This window comes from Mangifera indica, unplaced genomic scaffold, assembly GCF_011075055.1.
Source record: "Mangifera indica cultivar Alphonso unplaced genomic scaffold, CATAS_Mindica_2.1 Un_0066, whole genome shotgun sequence".
In the NCBI taxonomy this organism is placed as follows: Eukaryota; Viridiplantae; Streptophyta; class Magnoliopsida; order Sapindales; family Anacardiaceae; genus Mangifera; species Mangifera indica.
Genome location: NW_025401158.1, coordinates 18,337 through 45,957, shown reverse-complemented (window position 1 = coordinate 45,957; position 27,621 = coordinate 18,337). Strand labels below are relative to the sequence as shown.

General features: G+C 32.6%; 2 protein-coding genes and 1 pseudogene across 3 annotated transcripts; all 3 read left to right on the top strand.

Moving 5' to 3' along the window:
- The first annotated feature begins 8,259 nt into the window (after positions 1-8,259).
- LOC123207220 (disease resistance protein RPM1-like) lies at positions 8,260-12,798 on the top strand. Of its 2 annotated transcripts, none has more exons than XM_044624527.1 (3): positions 8,260-8,417; positions 8,712-11,551; positions 12,531-12,798. In XM_044624527.1, exon 2 carries the CDS (start codon positions 8,736-8,738, stop codon positions 11,541-11,543), a length of 2,808 nt encoding a protein of 935 aa, XP_044480462.1. In that variant the 5' UTR covers positions 8,260-8,417; positions 8,712-8,735; the 3' UTR covers positions 11,544-11,551; positions 12,531-12,798. The 2 variants fall into 2 exon arrangements, with proteins under 2 accessions (XP_044480462.1, XP_044480463.1); XM_044624528.1 differs by having other exon boundaries at positions 8,263-8,417; positions 8,651-11,551.
- A 702-nt stretch (positions 12,799-13,500) lies between these two features.
- On the top strand, positions 13,501-14,501 carry LOC123207234 (annotated as a pseudogene).
- A 9,565-nt stretch (positions 14,502-24,066) lies between these two features.
- Positions 24,067-26,136, top strand: LOC123207233 (disease resistance protein RPM1-like). The gene is made up of 2 exons (XM_044624577.1): positions 24,067-24,291; positions 24,676-26,136. Exons 1-2 carry the CDS (start codon positions 24,067-24,069, stop codon positions 26,134-26,136), a joined length of 1,686 nt encoding a protein of 561 aa, XP_044480512.1.
- The last annotated feature ends 1,485 nt before the right edge of the window (positions 26,137-27,621 follow it).

Sequence of the window (27,621 nt, the reverse complement as noted above, 5' to 3'; positions counted from 1 at the left end):
TTCACATAAACTCTTTATAAGTAGGGATGGTGTAACACCTCTCTCTAGAAGTACTATCCTCCTTAAAGAAGTATTACTAATGTTAACTATGAGGGCATTCATTTTTATAAAAGTGAAATGTATACAAATAAACAAATTGAATCTTAAAGTGAAATGTAACATGGAAATGTAATAACTTTCCAAAGATAATACCCTTAATGTTTTCAGCTCTAATAGTAAATAAAAAAGAACCATGTTACTCAAGTATCGACTATCACCACTTCTGACAATTGGCTGAAAAATTTTTAGGCGAGTCATTCTTTATAGAACTTCAAAATTTTTTTTACGATCATAATTACCACAAATGCAAGAAAAATACCGAATAACAATTGGCAATGGCTTCATTGGTTCAGTGCAGACATAAAAATTCATTTTAAAGGAAATTTAGAATTAGAATAGATTTAATAGTTTGAGTGTGTAAAGTGAAAAGGATATATTTGTCATTTCATATTGACTTACTTTCTTTGATGACCCCAAACCCTTTCTTTGGGGTGAAAGAGATGGAATTTTATTTTAGTCAAATTTTAGATTTAATCATCAATCCTACAATTTTTCAATAAAATTGATCTTGAAATGCTTTTTTGGAGATGAGAGAGAGATGGAAATGGGAAAGGCAATGAGACAGCCTCTGAAATAGATCGGAGATTTAAATACAGAGATCTACAGCTGGAAATTGGAAACATATACGCTCTTTGGAGATGTGAAGACTAATATTAACAAATAAATTATTCTAAATTTCTGACATAATCAATTCATCAACATAGAAAGAGTTGAAAATAAGCTGCTACCAAACCAACCATTTTATTATTTTCTCTTCCAATACGCACCATTGGTATCTACATTTTATGTACCACAATTAAATGTATAATCAATGGGACCGTCATCTAGAAGTCAGAAAACTAATACTTACACCTGCATTGACATATAAAATTATATCTCTGGTATGTTAGTCATTTACCCATAAGCCATATAGCTGCTTTAACAGCAATAAATGATGCAAATTTTTATAATAACAGAGTTCTACTCATGTCATATATGCTAGAAAAAAATCTTCTCCCCAGTGCAATCTATCAACGCTGGAACCTAGATGGTGGGCCGTATTTTGTAGACATTTAGTGACATACTTTTAATATCTTGTTTGACAAATACAGAGACGACAACCCTGCTCTGATGAGATGGTGAGGGCTTTCAGGATTCAGCAGGGGTAATAATGATCCTCATTTCATCTCGATGAAATTAATGGACATAAATTTATATCTATCTTATTTTATTCTAATCCCAAAATTTTCGTTACATCATTATTAAATAATATTATTTGATGGACTACACACCTTAGCTTAAATTTTTTTTTTTAATAAATTTGAACTCGAGTTCATATATATCAAACTTGAGTTAGGGTTTGTGATTGGTTTTCAAATATATTTTAGTTCAGGTTTAGGTTTAAGCTCATATATGTCAAGCTCAGGTTCATATTCATTCGAGTAAAGCTCATATTAAATTCAAGCAATCTTACTCTGAATCCAACCCTACTCTTGAGCATGTGTAGAGCCTTTTAACTTTGAATAATATTATGTATATCTACTTTGGATATACAATTATGTACATACTTATATATATATATATATATATATATATATATATATATATATATATATATATCATTACATGATTGAATGTTACTTTATTTTTAATACAAAATTATTTAATCATATGATGACACATATAAGTGTATATTCAAAATAGGTATGCAGTTTTATTATTTAAGTTTATCTTTATATGTTAAAGGAGGCATCACTCAAGTGGGTTTGGTATTTTTTTTATAGGACTATACTGTGTCTTTATTAATATTTTATTTTAAATTGAATATATGCAGAAAATTGTCCATTTATTTATTTTTTGATGTTTTCTATACTCTAAAAAGTGATTAAATATTTATTGATGTTTTATACTTGAATTACTACTATTTATACAAAGACATCTTACAAAGAATAGGGTGTACTCAAACAAGTTTGAGTAGTATTTAACTCAAACTTAATTCGATTATTTTAATAGAAACTTGATCTCTTCAAACTAGTGAGATTTTTGTTCGAGTTTGAGCTTAAAACAAGTTTGGTTGGCTCTAGTTTGAGCTTGAGACAAATTTGGTTGGCTCAAGCTTGGTCAAATTACATTTTTTACTCTTTAATTATTAAATTATTCTTTTAATATCATAATTTACAGATTTATTAATTATCCTCTACATTACAAACATAGATAAGATTTTAAAGGTTTAGCCATCATATTTTAAACATTTTTAGGTTTATTGATATTTTGTTCAAATTGTGCTATGAGCTCATGAGTTTATCGAGTCAACCATCTTCAAGCTTGAGCTTAGCTCAAAAGCCAAACTTGAGCGACACGAGCTCAAACTCGGCTTGGTTTGGCTCGATTTACACCCATGATTCATATATATAACTTTGTATAAAATATTTTGTATAAACTCTTTGTAAGAAAGAGTGGTGCAACCGTCATCTCTAGAAGAACTATCTTCCAAAGAAAAATATTACTAATATTGATTATAAAATAATTCATTTATATGGAAATGAAATGTATAAAAATAAATAAATTAAATCATAAATGACCAAATAACCCTTTTATTAAAATCAAGTGCCAAAAGCATGTAGAGAATGTCTCTAATTTTGTTAAAGTAAAATACTCATAATTCATAGTAAAATTTCCAATACATGGTTTGTTGAAAACGTAAATACATGAAAATTAAAAAATGACATAAATGCCCTCCACAACCCATGTCAGTCGAGACCTCGCACTATTGCCATAATTCAGTCCTATCTCTTGCAAAACAGACAAAACATGATAACGTGAGGGATAAAGACTCAATAATTAGGAGCATGACGTATAATTCACTAAATTTCTAATTTGCCCTTAAACTCGTTTTACCCTAGACTAGTTATCGAGAGTAAACTATTTTATTCAATTTGATTGACGTAAACCTTTACTTGACTATTTGGATCTCAGAAACTAGCGGGTTGCTCATATCTGCATAACTGACTTAATCCTTGTGTCACATATTAAATGATCCCTTGGGATCCAAATTCACAAACTTAAAAAAAAAACACTCATTTTAAAATAATCAAAATGATATCATTTTGATCAATACTCATAAAATAATGTTAGCCGATTGTCTACATCAATGGATAAAGTTGAGCTCCCCTCTTAGTTTGAGAGAAGCTCGTCAAGTAGAATTTATGCTTGAGCTCAACTCCCTCAAATCAAGCCAAATTCAAGTTATTTCAAGCTTGAAGCTTGGCTCTGTTTAAATCCGGCCCTAAGTTTCATTATAAAATTTTTTGAAATCATGAGCAGCTGGAGGACTCATCTTTGTCAGTCTTCCAAGAAATTGCTTTTGTGCAAGGGAGTGACAACTATATTTGTAAAGGAATAAAGGTGCTGAGAAAATGACAAAGCATTGGGTCTGGTAGCAGCTTATTTTGAATTCTTGCAACGATGAAGAATTGGCAATGGCATCATTGGTCCAGTGCAGAAATAAAAATTCATTTTAAAGAAATTTAGAATTAGAGTGGATTCAAGAGTTTGTGTGTGTAAAGTGAAAAGGACATATTTATCATTTCATATTGACATACTTTGTTTAATGTCCCCAAACCCTTCTTTGGGGTGAAAGAGGTGGAATTTTATTTCAAACAAATTTTAGATTCAGTCAATAATCTTACAATTATTCAATAAATTTGAATCTTGAAATACCTCATTGCTCTTTTGGAGATGAGAGAGATATGGAAATTGGAAAGACAATGAGAGAACTTCTGAAATAGATCGGAGATTTGCATACAGAAGTTACAGCTGGAAATTGAAATTATACACATTCTTTTGGAGATGTGAAGACTAGTTAACAAATAAATTATTCTAAATTTCTGACATAATTAATTCATCAACTTAGAAAGAGTTCAAAACAGGCTACTACCAAACCAACTTTTTTATTATTTTCTCTTCCAACATGCACCTTTGATATCTACATTTTATCTAACACAATTAACGCTGGAACCTGATGTAAATCCTGAAATTATGCCTTAGAGAATGTGGTTGTTGCTGCTGGAATGATGCTGTTAAAATGTTGTTGATGTTATTTTGCTGCCGTTGCTGCTGTTGCTTTTCATATAGTTGCTGTTAATTCTTAATTATTGTTTGATTGTTTTAACTCAATTTCTTAGTCTTTAACTTTGATCATTTCACATATTTTACTTAGATTGATTGTCTAAACTTCAGCAGTAATTGTTTCAATGACATATTAATCTAGTTCGGAAATCGGGTTAGATTTGAATTGTCACGAAATCATTCTGAACTAATTAGAACTGCCCTGATGTTATTGTAGTCAAATTTGCTAGAGGCAAAGTGAACTGTTAAATTATAAGTATCAATGTAGCAGCACTTAAACGTTTTACATAAAACATATAATTGTATCTTCAAATAGTTTTGTAGTTGTGCTTAATCTTATTAGTTTTGATTTTTTTTTTTTTAATTTTAGATAGTTAGAATAAGATATAATTACTATTAGAATCGGATTAGAGCAGTATCCACGTATCATTTCTTCTGCATCTTGCTGAGTTCTTTAACTTCTGAATGTAATATATCTAAAACCCTTCCATGAAATCCTGGAATGTATAAGTTACAGAATCCATCTGCAAAAATTATCGCATAGTAAGTGTTTCATTTAATTTTTCTTAGCTATTATATTGCATATTATATTAATGGTTACAGTCTCGCATCTCCATATTATCTAGTGGAGACAAATGGAAACCAACTCAAATTTGCAGATCACATCAGATGAATGAATGCAACCATTGAAATTTGAAATGGCTTTAATTATTTTAGTGATATCACTTTGTCTTGTGCGCATTGAAAGTTGATTGGGCATGCAATATAAAATATAAATGGCCGAAGAACTTTTGCCCACACAAGGTTTGGTGTACTTTTACACCTACCCATAATATTTCAAAAATTCAAATACCCACCCTTCTTTTAAAATTCTCTATTAGGATTAAAGGTAAAATTATCATTTAATAAAAAAATTTAAAAAAACACTAAAATTTTATCTCATTTCCCCCATCATTTTAAAAAATTAATAATTTTTCCCCACCGAAAGTTTGAAAAGTTGAATTTTCCTCCTAAGGTTTTATTTTTTCCAACAACCAATCTAGGAAGGTCGTCAACCGACCTTTCTACCACCTTCCTCCCTAGTGGTTTTCCAATGTGGAAACCACCAAAAATTTGATCGAAATAATCGAACAATCTGTGTGATATTGTCTGGCCATTTCGATTGAATTTTTGGTGGTTTCCACCTTAGGAAACAACTAGGGAGGGAGGTGGTGGAAAGGCAGACCAATCGCCTTCTCAAATTGGTTGCCGAAAATTGGTTACTTGAAAAAAATAAAACCTTGATGGGAGAATGTAACTTTTCAAACTTCAGATCAGGGAAAATTGTTAGTTTTTTTTTAACTATAGGGAAAAATAAAATAAAATTTTAATTTTTTTAATTAAATGATAGTTTTACCTTTAATTCTAATAGAGAATTTTAGAAAAATAATAAATGTTTGTGTTTTTTGAACCTTGTGGGTGGAAGTTGTAATGCACCAATCCATGGGTGGGAATAAGTTATTTGGCCTATACAGATTATATTTTACTTTTTATGTTGCGGGTGAGAGTCCTGAGACTCTTGACTCTTGACTATAACATGTGCTTAAGTCTTTCTCTATTAATATTTATTTTAAATTGAATTTATGCATAAAATTGTCTATTTGTTTATTTTTGATGTTTTCAATATTCTAAAAGTGATTAAATGTTTAGTGATGTTTTCTATGTGAATGACAACTACTATTTATACAAAGACTCTTGCAAAGAATAGGGTGTTATAAGTCAAGGTTAAATAGTATTTAACTCAATTTTAATTTGATTATTTTAGACAAAGCTCGAGCTTTTCAAATTGGTGAGATTTTTATTCAAGCTCGAGTTTGAGTTTGAGACAATTTGGTTGGCTCAAGTTTAAACTTATTGATATATTTTATTGTTTTACTTTTTAATTGTTAAATTATTCTTTCAGTCTTATAATTTATATATTTATTAATTATCTTAATATTATAAACATAAATAAGATTTTAAGGGTTTAGGTATTATATTTTGAACTTTTTTGGACTTATTGATATATTGTTTGAATTGAGTCGTAAGCTTGTGAGTTTGTCGAGCCAACCATCTTCAAGCTCGAGCTCAGCTGAAAGCCAAAGTTGAGTGGCTTGAGCTCACCTCAGTTCAACTTGATTTACACCCATGATTTATATACAAAACTTTATATAAATTATTTCACATAAACTCTTTGTAAGTAGGGGTGGTGTAACACCACTCTCCCTACAAAAAGAAATATTACTAAAATTGACTATAAGAGCATTCATTTTTATGAAAGTGAAAACAATAAAAAAATAATTGTATCATAAAAGACCAAATTACCCTTTTATTAGGAACAGTGCAAAAAAGCATGCAAAGAGATGTCTCTAATTTTATAAAAGCAAAATACTCATACTTCAATGTAAAAATTTCTAATACATGGTTTGTTGAAAATGTAAGGCCAAAAGACTTATTCCCACCCAAGGTTTAGTCTATTGCTAAAGTCTCACCAACTAATTTTGAAAAATCTAAATACCCACCTTTCAACTATTACTATTAGTGAAAAATTTGTAAGTGATAATGGTATAATAGTCATTGTGTTCAAAAGTCAAATATCACTACTATTTTTTTCATCAATAGACAAGAAAATTAGATTTGTGGATGCTTTTGAGAAGCAATCCTTCAAGATCCTTTTGAGACAAGAAGATAGTCCAAGAATGGCTTCCATCCAACATCACTAGTCTCATTTTCTTCTTCCTCTGTTAGTTGTACTCATAGTATTTTGTAGAAATTTCCCCATCGTTGTTTTCTTTAACATCATAAGTCCGGTTAGGCTTCTCTGCTCTAATCATCTTGTCCTTATCTATCTTTGCAGTTCCTTCTTGTCCTTCATTATTCGCAGGATCCATTACTGTTATTGCATCTTTGTAACCATTCACAAGTTGTTCATATGCTGTATCGGCCAACAAAAGGGGGTAGAATTGGGCTTTTTTAGGGTAGGCCTAGGCCCACCCTAAGTTCTAAATTTCTTTTGGAAAGTTTAGCAGCCCACCATTGTTTCTTTTAACGGGTCTACCTTTATTCTGATTTTTTTTTTTTAAAGTTTGAGCGGTCCACCTTTGTTTCTTTTATTGGATCTATCCTGATTATGGTTTTTTTTTTTTTTTTGAAAGTTTGAGTAGCCCACCCTTCTTTTGTTTATTGACCTACTCTTATTCTGATTATTTTTTTTAACTATAAACAACCCAAAAACTTCCAAATCTCTAACTTCTATGCCTTAATCGGATTTTTCATCCCACCTTCCTTGATTTTACTTCACTCATTCTCCCTTGTTACCTCATTACTCATTCTCTAAGGATTTGATAAATGTTGCTTCATTGCTTCAAGTTTTCCAAGTGAAATTTTTATTTTTCTAGTGACAATTTTAGGTTGATATGTTGAGTTTGAGTTATGACAAATAAAATGTTGGGTTTTAATCTGCCATTGCTTGTATTTTTTGTTTCTTGTTTTATTTCTGCTTGTGGGTAGTTAACAGGAACATGCCTTTGTAGGCAATTTGCCTTTGTTGGGTTTATGATATAATGTACAAAGATCATTTATAAAAAGATGAAGGACTGTGATTTTTGTCAACATATATCACCACCTATGGGTCTAATCTTTTTGCCAACATCATGTATCTCTTTAAAAAATCATATCTCATATATGCATTTCCTAAATAATGATAATCTATTACAAAATTCAAATTACTACGATATCAAGACGTTTAAATTTCAAAAGCTTATATATTACTAATATGAAAGATATTTTAGAACATACTAAAAAAAAACTTAACATAAGACATGGTATCTTATCCAAATACAATGTCAATTTCGTAATAATAATTTTCCTTTTTTTCAATAAAAATTTACTCAAACGTAACCATTAATTCATTCCTGTGACATTACCTGACGTCCAAACCTCACTTTGCTCTGGACGGGACACTTTTGACTTGGTCAACTTCACGCGGGCTGACCGCAGGCCCAAAGCGTGTGTTGTTTATTTTCACATTAATTTGCTCTGAGAAAACATGTCTGGCATCCACTTTCTATCCTCGATAAGGACAAGGTTGCACAACTAGCTGCTGCCCCAATTTCTGTTATCTCCTGTCTCTCCCTTGATTATCCCTCTTGTGTGAAGAAAGATAGATACAACTGAGATCCTTTCAAATTTTGGTAAGTGCAAGTATTGAATTAGTTTCTCTTCATTTATCTACCATTTCTTTAGAATAAAAATGAACTGTTTTTTTTTTAGCTCAAAACCTCTACAGAGAAATTTGTATATTAATTTATTCATGTATATATAATTGTAAAATTCATGCTAGGATTTAGTGAGATGGGCTAAAATGGCTAGTGCAAACGGATGTGATTTTAAGATTTAATTTCACTCTTTTTTATTTGCCAAATAGATGAATGAAAGGCAACCAATAATTGATTGACTTCAGAGATGTTGATTTGTTATCAATGCAGTGAGTGACAACGAAAAGGTGAGATATGGCAGAGAGTGCAGTGATCTCTGTTATACAAATGTTGATTCCCTTGCTTGGCCAAGAAATCGATTTACTGGGAAGTGCAAAACGAGGAGTTGAGGACATCAAACGTGAACTGGAGAGCATCAGATCTTTACTCAAGGATGCTGATAAAAGAGCTGCACAAGAAGAAGAAGACGGAGGAGCAGGGAGCAATGAATGTGTCAAAACTTGGGTGAAACAATTGAGGGAAGAAGCTTTCAGGATTGAGGATACCATCGATGAGTATATAATGAACGTAGCACGTGGCAGAGGTCTCATTGGTTACATTCATAAAGCAAAACACCGTCGTAAAATTGCTACTGAGATCCAAGATATCAAATTATCACTTTCCAAAATAAAACGTAGGGGAGAATTCTACAACTTTAGGTACATTGATCAAGGTTCAGGCAGTGGAGGGAGAAATGTTATCCCTCATGACTCTAGAGTTAGTTCCTTTTTCATTGAAGATGTTGAGGTTGTGGGTATTGAATCTACTATAGAAGAATTGACTGATTTATTAGTGAATAGAACATTTAATATTCGGTCAGTGATTGCAGTGGTGGGTGAAGGAGGACTTGGCAAGACCACTCTTGTCGGAAAAATTTATAATGAAAATGTGGTGAAGAAGCATTTTGATTGCCAGGCTTGGATCACAATTGGGAGAGAATACTTGAAGAAAGATTTACTGAGGACAATTATACAAGAACTTTATCGTTTAGTAGGGTCTACTCTATTAGAGACACACAAAATGGAAGAGAGGGATTTGATCATGATGTTGAGGGAATACTTAAAGGATAAGTGTTACATGATTGTGTTCGATGATGTGTGGAAAATTGATTTTTGGAGAGACATAGAGCATGCTTTAATTGATAACAACAGAAATAGTAGAGTAATGCTAACGGCACGAAATAAAGCAGTGGTTGAATTCATACCTCTCTCAATAGTTCATGTTCACATGCTTGAAACCTTGTCTTCTGAGAAAGCATGGGAACTTTTTTGCAGAAAGTCATTTGGCTCTAACAATTGTTGTCCTCCAAACTTGAAGGAGTTATCTAAACAAATCATTGGAAAATGTGGAGGTTTACCCCTAGCAATTATTGCAATAGCTGGGCTTCTCTCGAGAAGGAGTAAAATTGCTTCTGAATGGAGAAATATAATTGATAATTTAGGGTCAAAACTAAGCAATGATTCCCATCTTAAAGATTGCAACAAAGTTTTGTCTGAAGGTTATTATGATCTTCCTTTCCATCTCAAGTCATGTCTTTTATACTTTGGTGTGTTTCCACAAGGCTACGAAATTGGATTTGGGAGATTAATTCGCCTCTGGATGGCTGAAGGCTTTGTCCAATGCAACAACAACCTTCTTTCTGAGCATGTTGCACAAGAATACTTAAAAGAGCTTATTGATAGAAGCTTGGTTCAAGTTTCAAAGAGAAAAGCTTCTGGACGAGTTGAAAGTTGTAGAGTTCATGATTTGATGTACGAGATTATTCGTGGAAAGATGAAAGAATGTGATTTTTGTCATTTCTTAAATGAAAGAGACTTGGATCATTTTAGTAAAACTCGACGTATTTCATTACATAAAAGCACAAACGGTGTTTTAGAGAGCATAAAAAACTCAAAGATTCGTTCCATTTATCTTTTCAATGTAGACAAATTGCCGAAATCCTTCATGATTACACTTGTTGAATTCAAGCTTTTAAAGATACTTGATTTTGAAAATGCCCCCATCGATTCTCTTCCAGATGGGGTGGGAAATCTTTTTCATTTGCACTATTTAAGTTTGAAAAATACAAATGTGAAAGAACTTCCCAAGTCCGTAGGCATGCTTCTCAACTTAGAGACTTTGAATTTGAAGTGGACTCCTATGCATGAGTTTTCGGTTGAGATCAAGAATCTGAAAAAATTGCAGAATCTAATATTTCAACGGTTGGACTTTGAAGGTCCTTATCAAGATGCAGTGAAAATACATGAAGGCTTTGGGGCTTTAACGAAGTTGCGGAGGCTACTTAGAGTGCATCTAAATTCTGAAGCACTTAAGGAGCTTATGATGATGACGCAATTGAGAAAGTTGTGTGTTAGTCTTGCAAATAGAGATGCAAAGAATTTGTTTGGTATCGTCGAGAATATGGAAAAACTTGAACAGTTGAGTGTGAGATTGTTGACAACTGGAGAAGAGATTGTTGATCTAGAAACCGTGGCTTCTCCTCCTCAATGTGTTGAGCGGTTGGGCTTGGCCATGTATATCAAGAAGGTACCAGTTTGGATTTGTAAACTTGAAAATCTAATCAAATTAAAGTTGAGATTGGTTGGATCAGCCAATGATTCCATGAGGGTACTTCAAACTCTACCTAATTTATTAGTTTTTAGTGTCCGGGTAAGAGACTCTGATGAAGAATTGCATGTAAAAGAAGGTTGGTTCCCAAAGCTCCAATACTTGAGTCTCTTTGACATCAAAGAATTGAAATGGTTGATGATTGAGAAAGGTGCAATGCCTAGTCTTACAGAGCTGTTAATTGGACCATGCCCATTGTTAAAGGAGATTCCAATTGGCATTGAGCATCTTAGAAACCTAAAGACACTTGTATTTCATATGATGTTGAAGGAAGTTTATTGCATGGTCAAAAATGACAACTGGAAGAAGCTCACTAATCACATTCCCCAAATACGTGCCACTTGTAAACGAATAAGGATTGACCTATATAATTCTTACACAACCAAGTATCTGTCATCTCTTTCGGCTGAAGATTTTGAGAAGCTTCTTGAAGATATTAAGTACAAGGATTACTAAATCAATAGGTCAGTCTCCTAAAATTAAATAAATTCTTTCTCTAGTATTAATTTATTAATTCACTAATGAGATGTGGTTATAAGCTATGATTTTTTTGTTGTTGTACATATGAAAATACACAACATGGAATTTTTCAAATTTAATCCAAGTTTTAAAAATAATTTGAAACTTGACATGATGTCTAAAAATCTTTAAAAATTTTATGATGAATCCTTTCTTTTCTTAAGTTATGCAATCCGAATTTCATAGTCTAATTCTTGTATAAATATTATAAAAATAAATTCTAAAAATCATAGGGAAGACAATCCTCCATGTTGATTTCAATATATGTGACAGCATGTAAACGTTTTTAAAAAATTTCAAGTCTAGGATTACTTAACAATGATAAGCTCAATGAAAGTGAGAGTCAAATGATGAAGAGTATCATTAAATTCCTAGTTGTCATTGATTTTCTCTTGTGTGAGTGTGCAATTCAGTTCAGAGTTTTGAGTGAGTTAATTAATTTTACAACCATTTTGTACATATACTAGGCATGACTTAGCTAACATTTATCTTATAACTTATGTCGTGTAGTGTCACTTATACTCTGGTACAAATCATTTGTCATTTGTTCTCTAAATTCCATGCTATATGCACCTGAGCTTCCAGTAAGCAAACTAGATATTCAAAAATGTACGCAAATAAAAACATTTTAGTTGGACCAAACTTGAAACTTTTAGAGTCTAAAATAGATATTCACATACCACAGACAAAGAGTCAAAATATTATAGAATACTTTGGTAGAATTAAACTAGACATTACAGAATTAACTATTCCAGTATTAAAATAATAGGAGATATATAAGAAAATACACCAACATATCAAAGTATTTTAGTAAATTTTCTAGGCGAAGGAAAGAATTTTTAATTTTCATAATTTTTATTTAAATAAAATTTTCAATTATTCATTTTAACTGAGTATAGTATTTATTTTGTTGCCAAAAAACAGGTGGAAATTTCTTCAAGCTGAGAATGTAGCAGTGAATCATCTTCTCCATTGATAACAAATATATGTGTTTGGCTATTTACATTTGTGTGATCAGTGTGTCATATCAATATCTACTGTTTGAACTGCTTGTGTGAAGCTTACTATTGGTACTGCCTACAGATATTAATTGCTTCCTATGCGATCTTTGTGTTAAAAATAAGGAAGCAGTGTGTATTTGAACTGTATTTCATCAACTATTTGATAATTTCATAAAACTTTGTGTGTGATATCTGCTTCTTGAATTGGTATTTGTTGGGCATATTTATTGAAGAAATTTAAAGATTATGGGTGCTAAGCTTTGTTAATATACAACTTTGTTAAAGTCTGAAAGGCAAGGAAAAGAAGAGGCCTTTGAGAGAGCAAAGAAGTCCTCTGTTTTACCCTGTTTGCATTGAATTGCATTGCTTTGGAGTTTTGAAGCGTTTTTGCTTTTGTTAATAGAATGGTCTCCAGATTTTCATTTGATGATTCTTGCTTTTCTTAAATGTGTAAATTTGGAAGATGTCATTGCGAATACACAGATTGTGCTAGGGATAACTCATCAGACTGAATCAACCATGGCTCTTGAATTCGATTACATTTCAACCATCTAACAAGTGATGGCTCACTGACAGCCAACATTTAAACTTTTATTGTCTCTCTTAAAGAAAAACAATTTCTAGGAAGAAAAGGGAGCAGACTTTGTCAAATTGGGAAAGATGAGCCCTTCAGCTGCTCGTGACTTTGAAAAATTACATCTGCTTTGTGTTGTTGGCCTTGATAATTCCAAAAGGTTATGACCTCCTTATTAGCATCAAGCAGACAGAGCGCAGCTTGTTGAAGTCCCATCTATTGATGATTTACTACACAACCTTTTTGATACTATTATTATTCAGATTAGATTAAAATTGCTGGTTTTTTATTTAAAAATCAGACTTATACATCACGAACACGATCTATTCAATAATATAAATTGTCACGTCTAGTTAAAACTTAAGTGGACCTATGGATTAAACAAAGAGAGTTGGACCCTCTAACATATCATCATTGATGCTTACATAGGTCAAGAGTGCAACAATTGATATTTTCTCAATCAAATGGGTGGCAATTTAATCAGCTAAAGATTGGAAGGACATCCACCCCTTTATGTGGGCCGAGTCTTCTCTTCGCTTGGTCACTAGCAAGTCAACTCTCTCTCCAAAACCCCGCAAAAATATCTCATGCGCCCTCACTTTTACAAAATATCACTTTCATCCACGGTCGTCTGCCACTCTTCAGCCCCTCGAACAGCTCCCTTCAAAGCTCCAAGACATCATAAAACTCTTCCAGTCCGTGCAAGAACGCAAAGCCAAGTACGAGCAGCTCTTGTTTTACGGAAAGAATCTCAAGCCACTTCATACCCAGTTCAAAACGAGGGAAAATAAAGTGGAAGGTTGTGTGTCTCTCAGGTCTGGATTAGAGCCTACTTTGATGAGAAGAAGAATGTTGTGTTTGAAGCTGATTCTGACTCTGTTTTGACCAAGGGTTGGCGGCTTTGCTCGTTCAAGGATTGTCTCATCGGCTTGTAGAAGAGATGGTTAAGGTTTCTCTTGATTTTGTGGTGCTTCTTGGTTTACAACAGAGCTTAGTTCCTTCTAGGAATAATAGGCTCTTAATTATGTTGAAGTTAATGCAAACGAAGGCACTTGAACTGTTTTTAGAGGCTAACAAGGCTAAAGGGTCTGTTCAATTTTGAGGGTAGTGGTAAGGATTCAATTTTGATTGATGGTAATGGTAAAAATTTCCATTTGTAATGCTCTAAACTACCAAGTTTGGTATTATATTTTTGTGCTGCTGATTCAAACTGTGAGGGTTTGGGGCTGCTTCTTATTATATAATTTCTTGTGCATCTTGCTGAGTTCTTCAAGTTCTAAATGTAATACATCTAAAACCCTTGCATGAAAAGCCTGTGTACACATGTTAATTGGCGGAAGATCTAGTTATGGCATGCTACTCTGCCTGGATAGCCTTATCATCGTTAAAACTTGTGTCACTCCATTTTCTCCAGCTATTGGTCATCAGTTTCTTGCACCGCTATTGTTCTGTCCAAGTCTCTAAGTTTGATCTGACGCAGGATGAAAATATACAACTTCAAGGATTTCTTGATAATGAACTAAAAAGCAGATTTGGTTCCGGTTCTTGCTTTCATTCACAACTTATTCTTAATATGAACTTATGTGATTGGCCTGTGCCACCATAAAGATGTAGCTTAGAGTGAAGGAATCTTTTACTTTTTCATTGCTATTACAAACAAACTGTGTTGGACTAAAATCTTAATTAAGAAAAGGCCAAAAGACTATTTCCCACCCAAATTTAAGTGCGTTTTTTAAGTCACATCTATGGGGTTTAAAAAAACCTAAAGTCTCACCTTTGAGTCAACTATTATTAAAATTTTTTGTTAAATGCAATGGCAAAATCATCATTTTATTAACAATATTAAAAAAATATAAAATTTATTCTATTTTTCTCTAAGTTTTAAAAACTAATAACTGTAATCCTACCTAAAGTTTTCAAACTTTCAAAAGTAACATTCCCTCCCCACCCCCCCAAAAAAAAAAAACTGAGGGATTATTTTCCAGCCGCTCTTCAACCATCGACAACAACATTTTAACCCACCATCTTTGACCACCGGATCTTTACTCTCTGACACAAGAAGAAACAACAAAGACAGGTCTTCATCGATTTTTATGGAATCGACGAAGACTTCATCTATTCCAGAAGAATTGATAGAGTCAATGAAGACTTTAGGCAGGGTGAGGTTATTAGTTTTTAAAACTGTAGGAGAAAAACATAATGAATTTTATATTTTTTTAATATTATTAATGAAATAATGATTTTACTCTTACCTCTTTTAACAGAAATTAGCACATGAGTAGAGTTTTGAGTTTTTCAAACCCCATGAGTGTGACTTTGAGAATGCACTGAAACTTGAGGGGGGGAAATAGTCCTTTAGCCTGAGGAAAGCGAGCGTGTGATTGAAGAAGAGTCTCAAACTGCAAAACTTTTGGTATGGTTACTTTGAAGCTTCCTTTAAGTGCAAATATGTATCAAATTCATGGCTAGAAAGAAACATAAGGTTACTCCAATAACACTTTAAATGATGCTGATCATATCTTTGTAATTAAGTATCTTCCTGTTGATGTACTGAGTTTTCTTAGTGCTTTATTTGTTTTTTTTCTAAATGAATAACTTCATTTATCCAGACACAAAAGATAGAGAGCTTCCCGCTTTTGATCCCTGCCAGATTTTCTTACTGTATCTTTCTGCAATTAGAGATAATTGCTTTAGCTGCTGAAAAATTTCAAATATATACTGCTGGGGCAATTAAGACTTAAAAATTGAGAGTATTGTATCATTTTAGGCCCAAGAAGGCCATCATACTGAAAACAAAGTAAAATAATCCATTTAACTGGCCATAGAACATGTGAGTATAGAACACATAGAAGACCTGGAAGAAAAGAGTAAGAAGAAAGTGAAACTCATTATTAACTCAGTGTATCCACAAAAGACAACATATTATCATGTGATTGATTGAATTTTAAGTTAAAAACATATTTATATAGTAATATATCATCGTTTATGTATAAGTTTATGTTTTTAATATTTATTAATTAACAATGACAGGAGAATATTTAGCTGTAGAAGAAATTATTTTTTGAGAAGTTTTTATATCTTTTTAACTTGAATATTTTTTTCTGATAAACTATTTATATGTGTTTTTTGTCATTGCCAAATTTTGTAATATTTCAATTTGTATAGAAATTTATAAAATTCATGAAACAAATGTTGTACAGTATAGACATATGTTAGTTAGGTCTAGGGTTGTTCATTTGGGTACTTTTAGAATTTGTGAAATCAGGTTTGAATTGAGGTTTTTCAATGTAATCTAGGCGGATTTCTAAGAGTTGTTGATATAAGTTGAATTCATTGATTGTGGCTAGAATTTGAGTAGGTTTTGCATGGTAGCTTGAAACATATAAAAGTTGTATGAATCTTTGCTCTAAATCAAGGTAAGTAGAAACTATTTGTTTTGTATGCATATGAATGTTTGATTTTTGACCCTATATATTTAGAAATGATAGTCAAATATGAAGATTTTGGTTTCCATAAGTTATAAAATATTTTTATACACGTTTTTTATTAAACCCAAACATTTATACAAATGTTTTCATAATTTATATAAATATTTCATTTTGTTTATATATAAATGTTTTCGTAAGTTAAATGAATAGTTTATTTTGTTTATATATAAATGTTTTTGCAAGTTACATAATATTTCTGTAAACGTTTTTGTTTCACCCAAATTTTAATTGCTTAAACATTGATTTAATAAAGATTACTTATGGTACATTTATGATATGAAATTTTGTATATATATGTGGTATTGACTTATTGTCCACTATCTATGAATATTTGCTCTGAACTTTAAAACTATAAGTTTGGTCTAATTAGATTATCTATTTTGTTGTGCATATTTCTAAATTCTGGCCAGGTCACCAAGATGAGAGGTAATATCTGATTCTAAAATTTTGATCGGGTCATTGGGAGTACAAGTGATACTATGTGATATGAGTCTTAAAATATTTTTGAGATTGATATATGAAAATTTTTGATATATTTTGGTCTTTATACATTGTTTTATATGCGTAAACATTTGATTTGGTTTGACTTTCCTTGTCAATGTTTGAATTAAATGTTTTTGTGTGTATATATCATATTTAGTTTCTTCTTACCAAGTTGACAACTCACCTCCTTATCATTAATTTTTTGCATATTAGATTTTGACATAGTGTGAGTGATTGTTTAACAATTAAGGAATAAGGAGTAAAAAAGGGTTGACTAAATAAAAAAAATTGTATCTATTTAATTGTATGTTTTCTATTGAGGACAATTATTTTTGTTATAATGTTGTAAGTTTGAAAAAAAAAAATTGTATTTAAGACTTTATTTGATTAAGAAATTTCTAAATTTTATTGTACACTTATATTAGTTTTTGGGTATTACAACTTCCACCTTTGGTTTGGATGTGGCATTGTCACCCAAACGACAATAATTCGTCTAGACAACGCTTTTGTTGTCTAGACAAAACCCAAATGAAGAGAAAGGGCTTCAAATGGAGAGAAGACATTAGAGGGAAAGCCATTGCTAGGAGGGAGAGAGCGGTTGCCATTCACTGAGAGATTTGAAGGGGGGGAAATGTCACTTTTTAAAATTTAATTCTAAGGGAAAATTGTTAGTTTTCTAAATCAAGGGAGGAAATCATATAAATTTTTAGGGTTTAGTGGTAAAATAGCAATTTTATCTTTCCTTCTAACGAAAAAAATTTAACAAAAGTTAGTTTATAAATGAATGTTTAGAATTTTTATCTGACATTGGTGTATTTTGGCGATTAGACTAAAACTTGGATGGGAATAGTCCTTTGGCGTATATAATGCTAAAAGACCTGCTTCTACCGAGGTCAATGACAAAACTTTATTCAAGTTTTTTATTCAAAAGAAATAAAAATAAACCATGTTCATTAAGGAATCCAGGGAAGATCAGAATGTTTTAGGCAAGATAACTAGTTGATGCCTCACTCTCTTTACTTGAAAACCAACTCTACTTCCATGGTAATATTTGTTTAACCATTAAAGATCTTCATATTCGTCACCATCTCTCTCTGGCTGATATGTTCTGATTTTATGTATGCAGGCATGGCGTGATGAAGGAGGAGTTTGTGATGGCAATGGCGTGCTTTTTAGTTATTATATCACAAAGTTCGATATATCATTTCTTCTGATTTTTTTTTTTTTTCGGCTGCAGAAAAAGATTATCTCCTTTTGCCTGAAGAAAGATAGACACAACTGAAATCAGTGGAAGAACTGAATTGGTTTCTTTCATTTATCTTCATCCGATTCAGTTGTTTTAGACACAATTGGGATCCTTTGAAAATTTAGCCAGTGAAAGTATTGAATTGGTTTCTTTTTGAATGAACTAAAATAAGAAAGTACCGGGGATTTGTCGTGATTTATCCAAAACAGGGATATGTTGACCAAAGTCAAAATTATTTCAATATTTTCTCATCTCTCTAATTATTATGAATGAATTTGCTGATGAATTGCTGTATCACTTACAGAGTAGAATAATGTGTTTATAAACTAGGATTCATATCTATTTGACAAACCCTGATATTCAATGGGGACTGGGACGCCCACCCTTTGAAATTAATGCAGCAAGACCATGTGTGTATGCACAGCACCTTATAAACGAAGAGATGCCCAATTCCATTGATCTCTCACTTGGGAGTACTTGCACAATGTAAACTAACCTTAGTAGCACACCATATACTTTGCCAAGCTAACTGCTTTTGTCAAGAAATCTACCTTGATTACTACTATGTTGACCGACCTTCTCTTACAAATAGACTTGTCAATTGGGCCGGGTTGAATGGAGGCTCGGCCTGAAGCACGAAAAAAAGCCCGGCCCAGTATTGTTGAGTGTCAGGCCGGGCCTTAGGCTTTAATATTAGACTCTTGGGCTGGCTTGGCCCGGTATGATACTGTTTATAATAAAAAAATTATTTTTTTTTCTGGCGCGGCAGAAACAAATTTTTGCTTCTGCCAGCTTCTACAATGTTGAGTGGAATTAGAAGAAATAAAAATATATATTAATCAAAAAATTGAATGAAAATAAATTGCATTAAAAAGCGAGATCATGATAGCAGTTATCTTTTGTTAATATAATTTTAGGCCTGTATTTATTTTTTATATATAATTTATATATTTTATTAAATAATTAAATATTATTTTATTTTTAACTTAAAATTATTCTTTTATCATATATTTAAATTATATTTTTTTTATTGATATATTTTATAATAAATTTATACATATTTATTATTGACATAAAATTGATATATTTTTATATAATTAAATAATTTTAAATAAATAATAACAATTAATTATACAATAATATTTTTTTTATATGAACGAAAATTATGTTAACCCTCACTTTCTAATTCAATATTATTACAAAGGAATGGGAAATCTTATGAAAATTTGATAACTGAAAAATTGTTTTTCTTTTCTTTCCTTTTCAGTGTAAAATATTTTATGTAAAAATTACTAATTTCTTACAAGTTATTAAGTTACATAAGTATCCATTAACCCATAGAATTTTTTTTCCAAACCATTAAATATATTAAATTTCAAGTATAAATCAAGAGGGGAATTAGATTAAGGCCTGGCCCGGCCCATTTAAAGCCCGTTAGTATATGGGCTGGGCTTTGGGTCTTTATATTTTAACAGGTCGGCTCACCTCGAAGGCCAGTTACTGTTTGAGCCTAGGGCCTGGCCCATTAGCCCAATGGGTTGAGCCGGTGTCGGCCCGGCCCGGCCCATTGACGTCTCTGCTTACAAAACCCCTTTTTATTCTACCAAATGTCTGATGAAGTTGTATTGTACGCCAATGTGTTGTGTGTGAAATTAGGGCTTGATTTTTGGCTAAATAAATAGCCCCTTGATTGTCACACCCTATCTGCACTGCATCAAGCTTGAAACCAAGCTCTGTACTCAACTTGCATGACCACATAGGTTCCTTGCGAGCTTGTGTCAATGTCATGTATTCTGCTTCCGTAGATGGAAAGGCCACAAAACTATGTCTCTTAATCAACAAATTGTTGCACCAAACATGTTAAAAACATACCCACTAGCTGAATGCCTACCATCGAGATCTCCTTCCTAATTAGCTTCCACAAATCCTGTGACATTTAATTCATCCAGTTTCCATAAGAAAGCGCAAAATCTGAAGTCCCATGAAGAAACCTTAGGATTTGTTTGACTGCACTGTAATGCTTTTTGGCAGGATTGGACATGTAATGACTTTGCACTCCCACTGCTAAGGCAATATCAGGTCGCTTGCAAACCATGACATACATTAGACTCCTTACAACACTGGCATATGGTATATGTGTCATCTCTTCAATTTCTTCTTCAGATTTTCGGCGCTGATCTGAAGATATTTGCTTTAAGGCCTTAGGAGTCTTCATGGGATCTTTAACACCTCTTCAATGTACTTCTTTTGCCTTAACCACAGTTTTCTTATAATCTGCATCCCCAAAATAGTATTTACAGCATCATATGAAACTACGCAGCCAACAAACCTTTGACAGATTTAATTAATTGCTTACTGTTTCCTATTAGTAATATGCCAACAACATATGATGTAAGAATAACAAATTTATTGTATAACATCTTTACATATACACAATGATCAGCATTATTGTGTCTGTAGCCATGCTGAAGAATATGGATATCAAATTTTTGATACCACATTCTTGGTGATTGTTTAAGTTTATAGAGAGACTTTATTCAATCTATACACCAAGTATTCATTTCCTTTGCAAAGGAACCCCTAAGATTGACTCTTGTAAATTTCTTCTTCCACGTCACTGTGTAAGAAAGTTTTCTTTACATCCAGTTGCTGAACCTTGAGATCATATGCATTTACCACAGAGAACGCTTCCAACTGCTTTTTGATCTTTAGACAATTTACATAGGCTCCATGTCTTATTTTTATAAAGTGAATGCATCTCCTCATTCTTCACAGGCTCCAACAGATAAACATCCTTCATGGCTCTTGCTTCCTTGGCACTCCTTGGTTCATCACCACTCACATTCAATGTGTACATTGCACTCAAAGATTTAAGAAACATGTTGATGCCTCCTCATATTTGGTGGCATCACATTCTCTTCATTAGATCATCATCGGGACCATCCAATGAGCTATAATCTATTGTACTGTCGAATTGGTAATTATGTTCAGATTCTACAGATTTTGAGTTAACCATTTGTGCAACATTATTAGGAATTTTCTCCTCTTGTTACTTCATTGTAGTCACATCAAAGATCACCTTTTTGGACTGTTTCTATTATTCTAAGGCCACACATTGTTGGGTCTCACTAAATGCAACATCTCTGTTGTCAAATGATGGTTCTGCTCACAGGATTCCACAGCTTGGAGCACTTGATGCCATATTTAAAGCCCACAAACTTGCACCTTTCAGATTTGTTGTCAAGCTTACTTTTCTTCTCTTCGGGCATGTCAACATGAAACAGATTTGGTTTTCTCCCACACAAGGCTTCAGATGGCATCATGTGTTTAACTGTTGATGTTGGTGAGACATTCTTCAAATAACATTCCATTGTTGTAGCCTCTGCCCAAAATTCAGACCCTAAATATGTCACATTTAACTTACATCTCACCTTCTCCAAAAGTGACCAATTGAGACATTAAACTTCCCCCATTCAGCTAGGGCTTGCATGGTGTTGTCTTTTGCCTTGTAATTCTAGGTGCCGCACAAAATTGTTCAAATCTGTCACGACAAAATTCTCCCCCATTGTTTGTTCGCAAGATCTTGATCTTCTTATCCAATTGATTTTCTATCAAAAACTTCCACTCACAAGACTTTTCTAATGCTTCTGACTTGATTCACCTAAAATAAATCCAATAGTATTGACTGAAGTCATATATGAATGATATGTCATACCCAAAGACATCGTTGCGAATTTATTCAGAAATCTCAGACGTCCTCGTGTCTGTGGACTAAAAGTTAACTCAAATTTTTGCCTTGTAAACATTGTTCACAAAATCTCAATCCCATTGAGCAACCAGGATTTCTTTCAGCAATTTTTCCAGTCACCAGCATAGAAAAACCTGCCTCTCCAATGTGCTTCATTCGTTGATGCCACAACATTGCAGTATTGATTTCTTCAGCTCCTGCCTTTTCATTAATATTGCCACCTTTAAGATGACTTGTAACAACATTAGCCAACAGCCTAAAAAGAGCACCATATCGAGTTCCTTTTAAAATAAGAATGGATCCTCGAGTCATCTTGCATATGATGTTCTGTCACAACTACACGTTATTCCTATGTCAACCATTGTTCCAATCAAAAGTAGGCTCCTACTCATATCAGGAATTGGCATTACTCAGGGAGAGTCTTCAGCATGCCAACAAGATAATTATTAAAGTAAATTAAAGCAATTTCAAAGATGATCCGCACTTAACAACTGCATCATGTGATAAGATCAATATATAAAATTAAAAGAACTGCTTCTATCGAGGTCAATGACAAAACTTTTATCCGAGTTTATTATACAAAAGAAATAAAAATAAAACATTAATTTATACTGCTTTAATCTCTTTAATCCCCTGTCTCTGATCACTTGAAACACCTCAATCACCATCACTATTTCCCTCTGGCTCTTCAACTTGCTAATACATTTTAATTTTATGTACGAAGGCAGAAAGGAGTTTGTGGTGGGCTTGGTGTGCTTATCAGTTATAATAATATCACAAAGCAATAAAAGATTATCCACTTTTGCCTGGAGAAAGATAGACACGGCGGGGATCCTTTCAAAATTTGGTTAAGTGTAAGTATTGAGTTGGTTTCTTTCCATTTATCAATCATTTCTTTAGAATAAAGATGAACTTATTTTTACTCCAAAACTTCTACAAAGAAATTTTTATATTAATTTATTCATGCGTGTATACAATAGTAAAATTTATGCTAGGATTTTTTCAGATGGGCTAAAATGGCAAGTGCAAACGGATGATGATTTGAACATTTAATTCCACTCTTTTTTATTTGCCAATTAGATAAATGAAAAGTAACCAATAATTAATTGATTTAGATATGTTGATTTGTTATCAATGCAGTGAGTAACAAGGGAAAGGTGAGATATGGCAGAGGGTGCAGTGGTCTCTGTAATACAGATGTTGAGTCCCTTGCTTGTCCAAGAAATCAACCTACGGGGACGTGTGAAACAAGGAGTTGAAGACATCAAACTTGAACTGGAGAGCATCAGATCTTTACTCAAGGATGCTGATAAAAGAGCTGCACAAGAAGGAGGAGCAGGGAGAAATGAAGGTGTCAAAACTTGGGTGAAACAATTGAGGGAACAAGCTTTCCGAATTGAAGATGCCATTGATGAGTACAAAATGAAGGCAGCAAGAATTCCTCAAGGCAGGTGTCTCATTGGTCACATTCATAAGGCCTGCTACTTCGTAAAGATGTTGAAACTCCATCATGGAATTGCCACTGAGATAGAAGATATCAAATTATCACTTTCCGAAAGAAAACATAGGGGAGAATTCTACAACTTCAGGTACATCGATCAAGGTTCAAGCAATGGAGGGAGAAATGTTATCCCTCATGACTCTAGAGTTGGTTCTTTTTTCATTGAAGACGCTGAGGTTGTGAGTATTGGATCTACTAAAGAAGAATTGATTAATTTGTTAGTTAACAAAACATCCAATATTCAGCTAGTGATTGCGATCGTGGGTGAAGGAGGTCTTGGCAAGACCACTCTTGTCAGGAAAATTTATAACGATGATGCAATGAAGAAGCATTTTGATTGTCAAGCTTGGATCACAGTTGGGAAAGAGTAGTTAAAGAAAAATTTACTAAGGATAATTGTAAAAGAACTTCATCGTAAAATGGGGTCAGCTCTATTGGAGGTAGATACAATGGAAAAGAGGGATTTGATCATGATGTTGAGGGAACACTTAAAGGACAAGTGTTACATGATTGTGTTCGAGGACGTGTGGAAAATTGAATTTTGGAAAGATGTAGAGCATGCCTTACTTGGGAACAACCAAAATAGTAGAGTAGTGCTAACAACACGAAATAAAGCAGTGGCTGAATTTGTACCATTCTCAATGGTTCATATTCACATGCTTGAAACCTTGTCTTCAAAGAATGCATGGGAACTTTTTTGTAAAAAGGCATTTGTCTCTAATAGTTGTCCTCCAAACTTGAAGTAGTTATTTGAACAAATCATTGCAAAATGTGGAGGTTTACCTCTTGCAATTGTTGCGGTAGCTGGGCTTCTCTCAAGAAAGAACAAGATTGTTTTGGAATAGAGAAATATACTTGATAATTTAGGGTCAAAACTAAGTAGTGATTCCCGTCTTAAAGATTACAATGAAGTTTTGCTTGAAGGTTATTAAAATCTCCCTCACCATCTCAAGCCATGTTTTTTATACTTTGGTGTGTTTCCAGAAGGCTATGAAGTTAAATTTGGAAGATTAATTTGCCTTTGGAAGGCTGAAGGCTTTGTCCAAAGCAACAACCACCTTCAATCTAAGCATTTTGTAGAAGAATACTTGGAGGAGCTTATTGATAGAAACTTGGTTCAAGTTTTAGAGAGAACAGAGTCTGGACGAGTTAGATTTTGTAGAGTTCATGATATGATGTATGAGATCATTCACAGAAAGAGGGAGGAATGCTATTTTTGTCTTTTCTCAAATGAAAGAGACTTGAATCACTTTTGTAAAACTTGGCGTATTTCAATACAAGAACGCATTGATGAAGTTCTAGAGAGCATAAAAAATTCAAAAATTCGTTCCGTTTTTCTTTTCGATGTAGGCAAATTGCCCAAGTCTTTCATGACTACACTTGTTACTACTTTCAAGCTTATAAAGGTACTTGATTTTGAAAATGCCCCTGTAGATTCTCTTCCTAATGGGGTGGGAAAACTTTTTCATTTGCACTATTTAAGTTTGAAAAATACTAAAGTGAAAGAACTTCCCAAGTCCATAAACATGCTTATCAACTTGGAGACTCTGAATTTGAAATGGACACCCATGTTGGAGTTTTCAATTGAGATCAAGAATCTAAAACAATTGCAAAGTCTAATATTTCAACAGATTAACGATGAAGGACCTTGCCATAATTTAGTGAAAATACCAAAAGGCTTTGGGGCTTTAACAGAGTTACAAAGCCTACTTAAAGTGCATATACATTCTGAAGCACTTAAGGAGCTCAAGATGCTGACACAGTTGAGAAAGTTGAGGGTTAATCTTGTATATAGAGATGTATGGGATTTGTTTGCTATCGTTGAGAATATGGAAAACTTTGAACGGTTGAGTGTGAGATTGTTGACAAGTGGAAAAGAGATTGTTGATTTAGAATCGGTGGCTTCTCCTCCTCAATGTCTTGAGCGGTTGGACTTGGGTATGTATATCAAGAAGCTACCAATTTGGATTTCTGAACTTCAAAATCTAATCAGATTAGAATTGATTTTGGTTGGATCAACCAATGATTTGATGAGAGACCTTCAAGCTCTGCCTAATTTGTTGGTGTTTATTCTCACTGTGAGAGACTATGATGAAGAATTGCATTTCAAAGAAGGCTGGTTCCCAAAGCTCCAAGTGTTGTGTCTCTATGAATTCATAGAACTGAAACGGATGGTGATAGAGAAAGGTGCAATGCCTAGTCTTACAGAGCTTCAGATTGGATCATGCCCATTGTTGAAGGACATTCCAACTGGAATTGAGCATCTCAGAAACCTAAAGACACTTTTATTTGATATGATGTTGAAGACAGTTTATTGCATGATAAAAGATGACAACTGGGAGAAGCTCACTAATCACATTTCGGAAATACGTGCCTCTTATAACGAAACACCCAGGAGATATAATTTTTTCAAGATTACATTTTTGTCTTCTCTTTCAGCTGAAGATTTTGAGCAACTTCTTAAAGATATTAATTACAAGTATTACTAAATCAACAGGTCAGTCTCGTAAACTTAAATAAATTTTTTCTCTAGTATTAATTTATTAATTGACAGATGAGATGTGATTATTTGCTATGCTTTTTTTTTTTTAATTGTACCTATGAAAATATTGAACATAAAATTTTTCAAATTTAATCCAAGTTTTAAAAGTTATCTGAAACTCTACATGAAATCTACAAATTTTTTATAAAGAATCCTTTCTTTGTTTAGGTTATGCAATCCAAATTTCATAGTTTAATTCCTCCTATAAATACTATAAAAATAAATTCTAAAAATCATAAAGAAGAGAATCCTCCATGTTGAATTTAATATATGTGACAGCATGTAAATGTTTTTAAAAATTCCTAGTCTAGGATTACTTATCAATGAAATATACAATCTTTTCTGATGACTATTTGTCTTTTATTTACCATGAACAGATGATGAACCTTTGACTCATCTTTTCCTTAAATAAACAAGTCTTGTTTAATATTGTCAGTATGTAATTTCAACTATATGATTGTGGACTCAATTATTTGATTGTGAACCATGTAAATTCTGTGTGTCTTTAATCGATTGCTAATTACCATTGATTTCCTCTAGTGTGAGTGTGCCGGTCAATTCAGAGTTTCATACACATAATTTATGTAACATTCATCATATGACTCTTTTCATGTATTGTCACTTTGAATTCCATACTATATGCACCTGAGCTTCTGGTAACCCAACTGGATAATCAAGTGTATGCAAACAACAAACATTAAAGTTGGACCAAACTTAAAAATTTTGGAGTCTAGAATAGATACTCACAGACCACAGACAATGAATCAAAATATTCTAAAATATTTTGACAAAATTAAACTAGACATTATAAAATAATTCTTCTAGTATTAAAATAATAGGTGATAGATGAGATGATACATAGCCATATCAAACTCTTTCAAAGTATTTTTGTAAATTTTCTAGGCAAGGGAAAGAGTTTTTTATTTTTATAATTTTTATAAAACCCAAAATTTCAATTATTTTTTAGACATGAAGGTTTTCAATAAATTTGATCTCATGTTAAAACGATAAAATATGAATTTTTTTATCTTTTTTTTTATGTTGAAGAGTGAAAACTGTAATATAGAACTTCCAAAGTATTTTTGTACATTCTCTAGACAAGGGAAATAATTTTAACTGAGTATTGTATTTATTCTGTTGCCAAAAAACAGGTGGAAATTTCATCAGGCTGAGAATGTAGCAGTGAATCATCTTCTCCATTGAAAACAAATATATGTATTTGGCTATTTATTTTTGTGTGATCAGTGTGTAATATCTACTATTTGAACTGCTTGTGTTAAGCTTACTGTTGGCACTGCCTACAGATATTAATTGCTTCCTATGTGATCTTTGTGTTAAAAATAAAGGAAGCAGTGTGTATTTGAACTGTATTTCATGACTTATTTGATAATTTCATAAACTTTGTGTGCAATAGGGAGGTCATTTAATCCCT

Coding starts and splice junctions, on each gene's coding strand:
- LOC123207233 (XM_044624577.1), top strand. CDS start 24,067: ATGGGGTCAGCTCTATTGGAGGTAGATACAATGGAAAAGAGGGATTTG. Junction 24,292..24,675: donor AATTTGTACCATTCTCAATG/GTTCATATTCAC, acceptor TGCCTTTGGAAG/GCTGAAGGCTTTGTCCAAAG.
- LOC123207220 (XM_044624527.1), top strand. CDS start 8,736: ATGGCAGAGAGTGCAGTGATCTCTGTTATACAAATGTTGATTCCCTTG.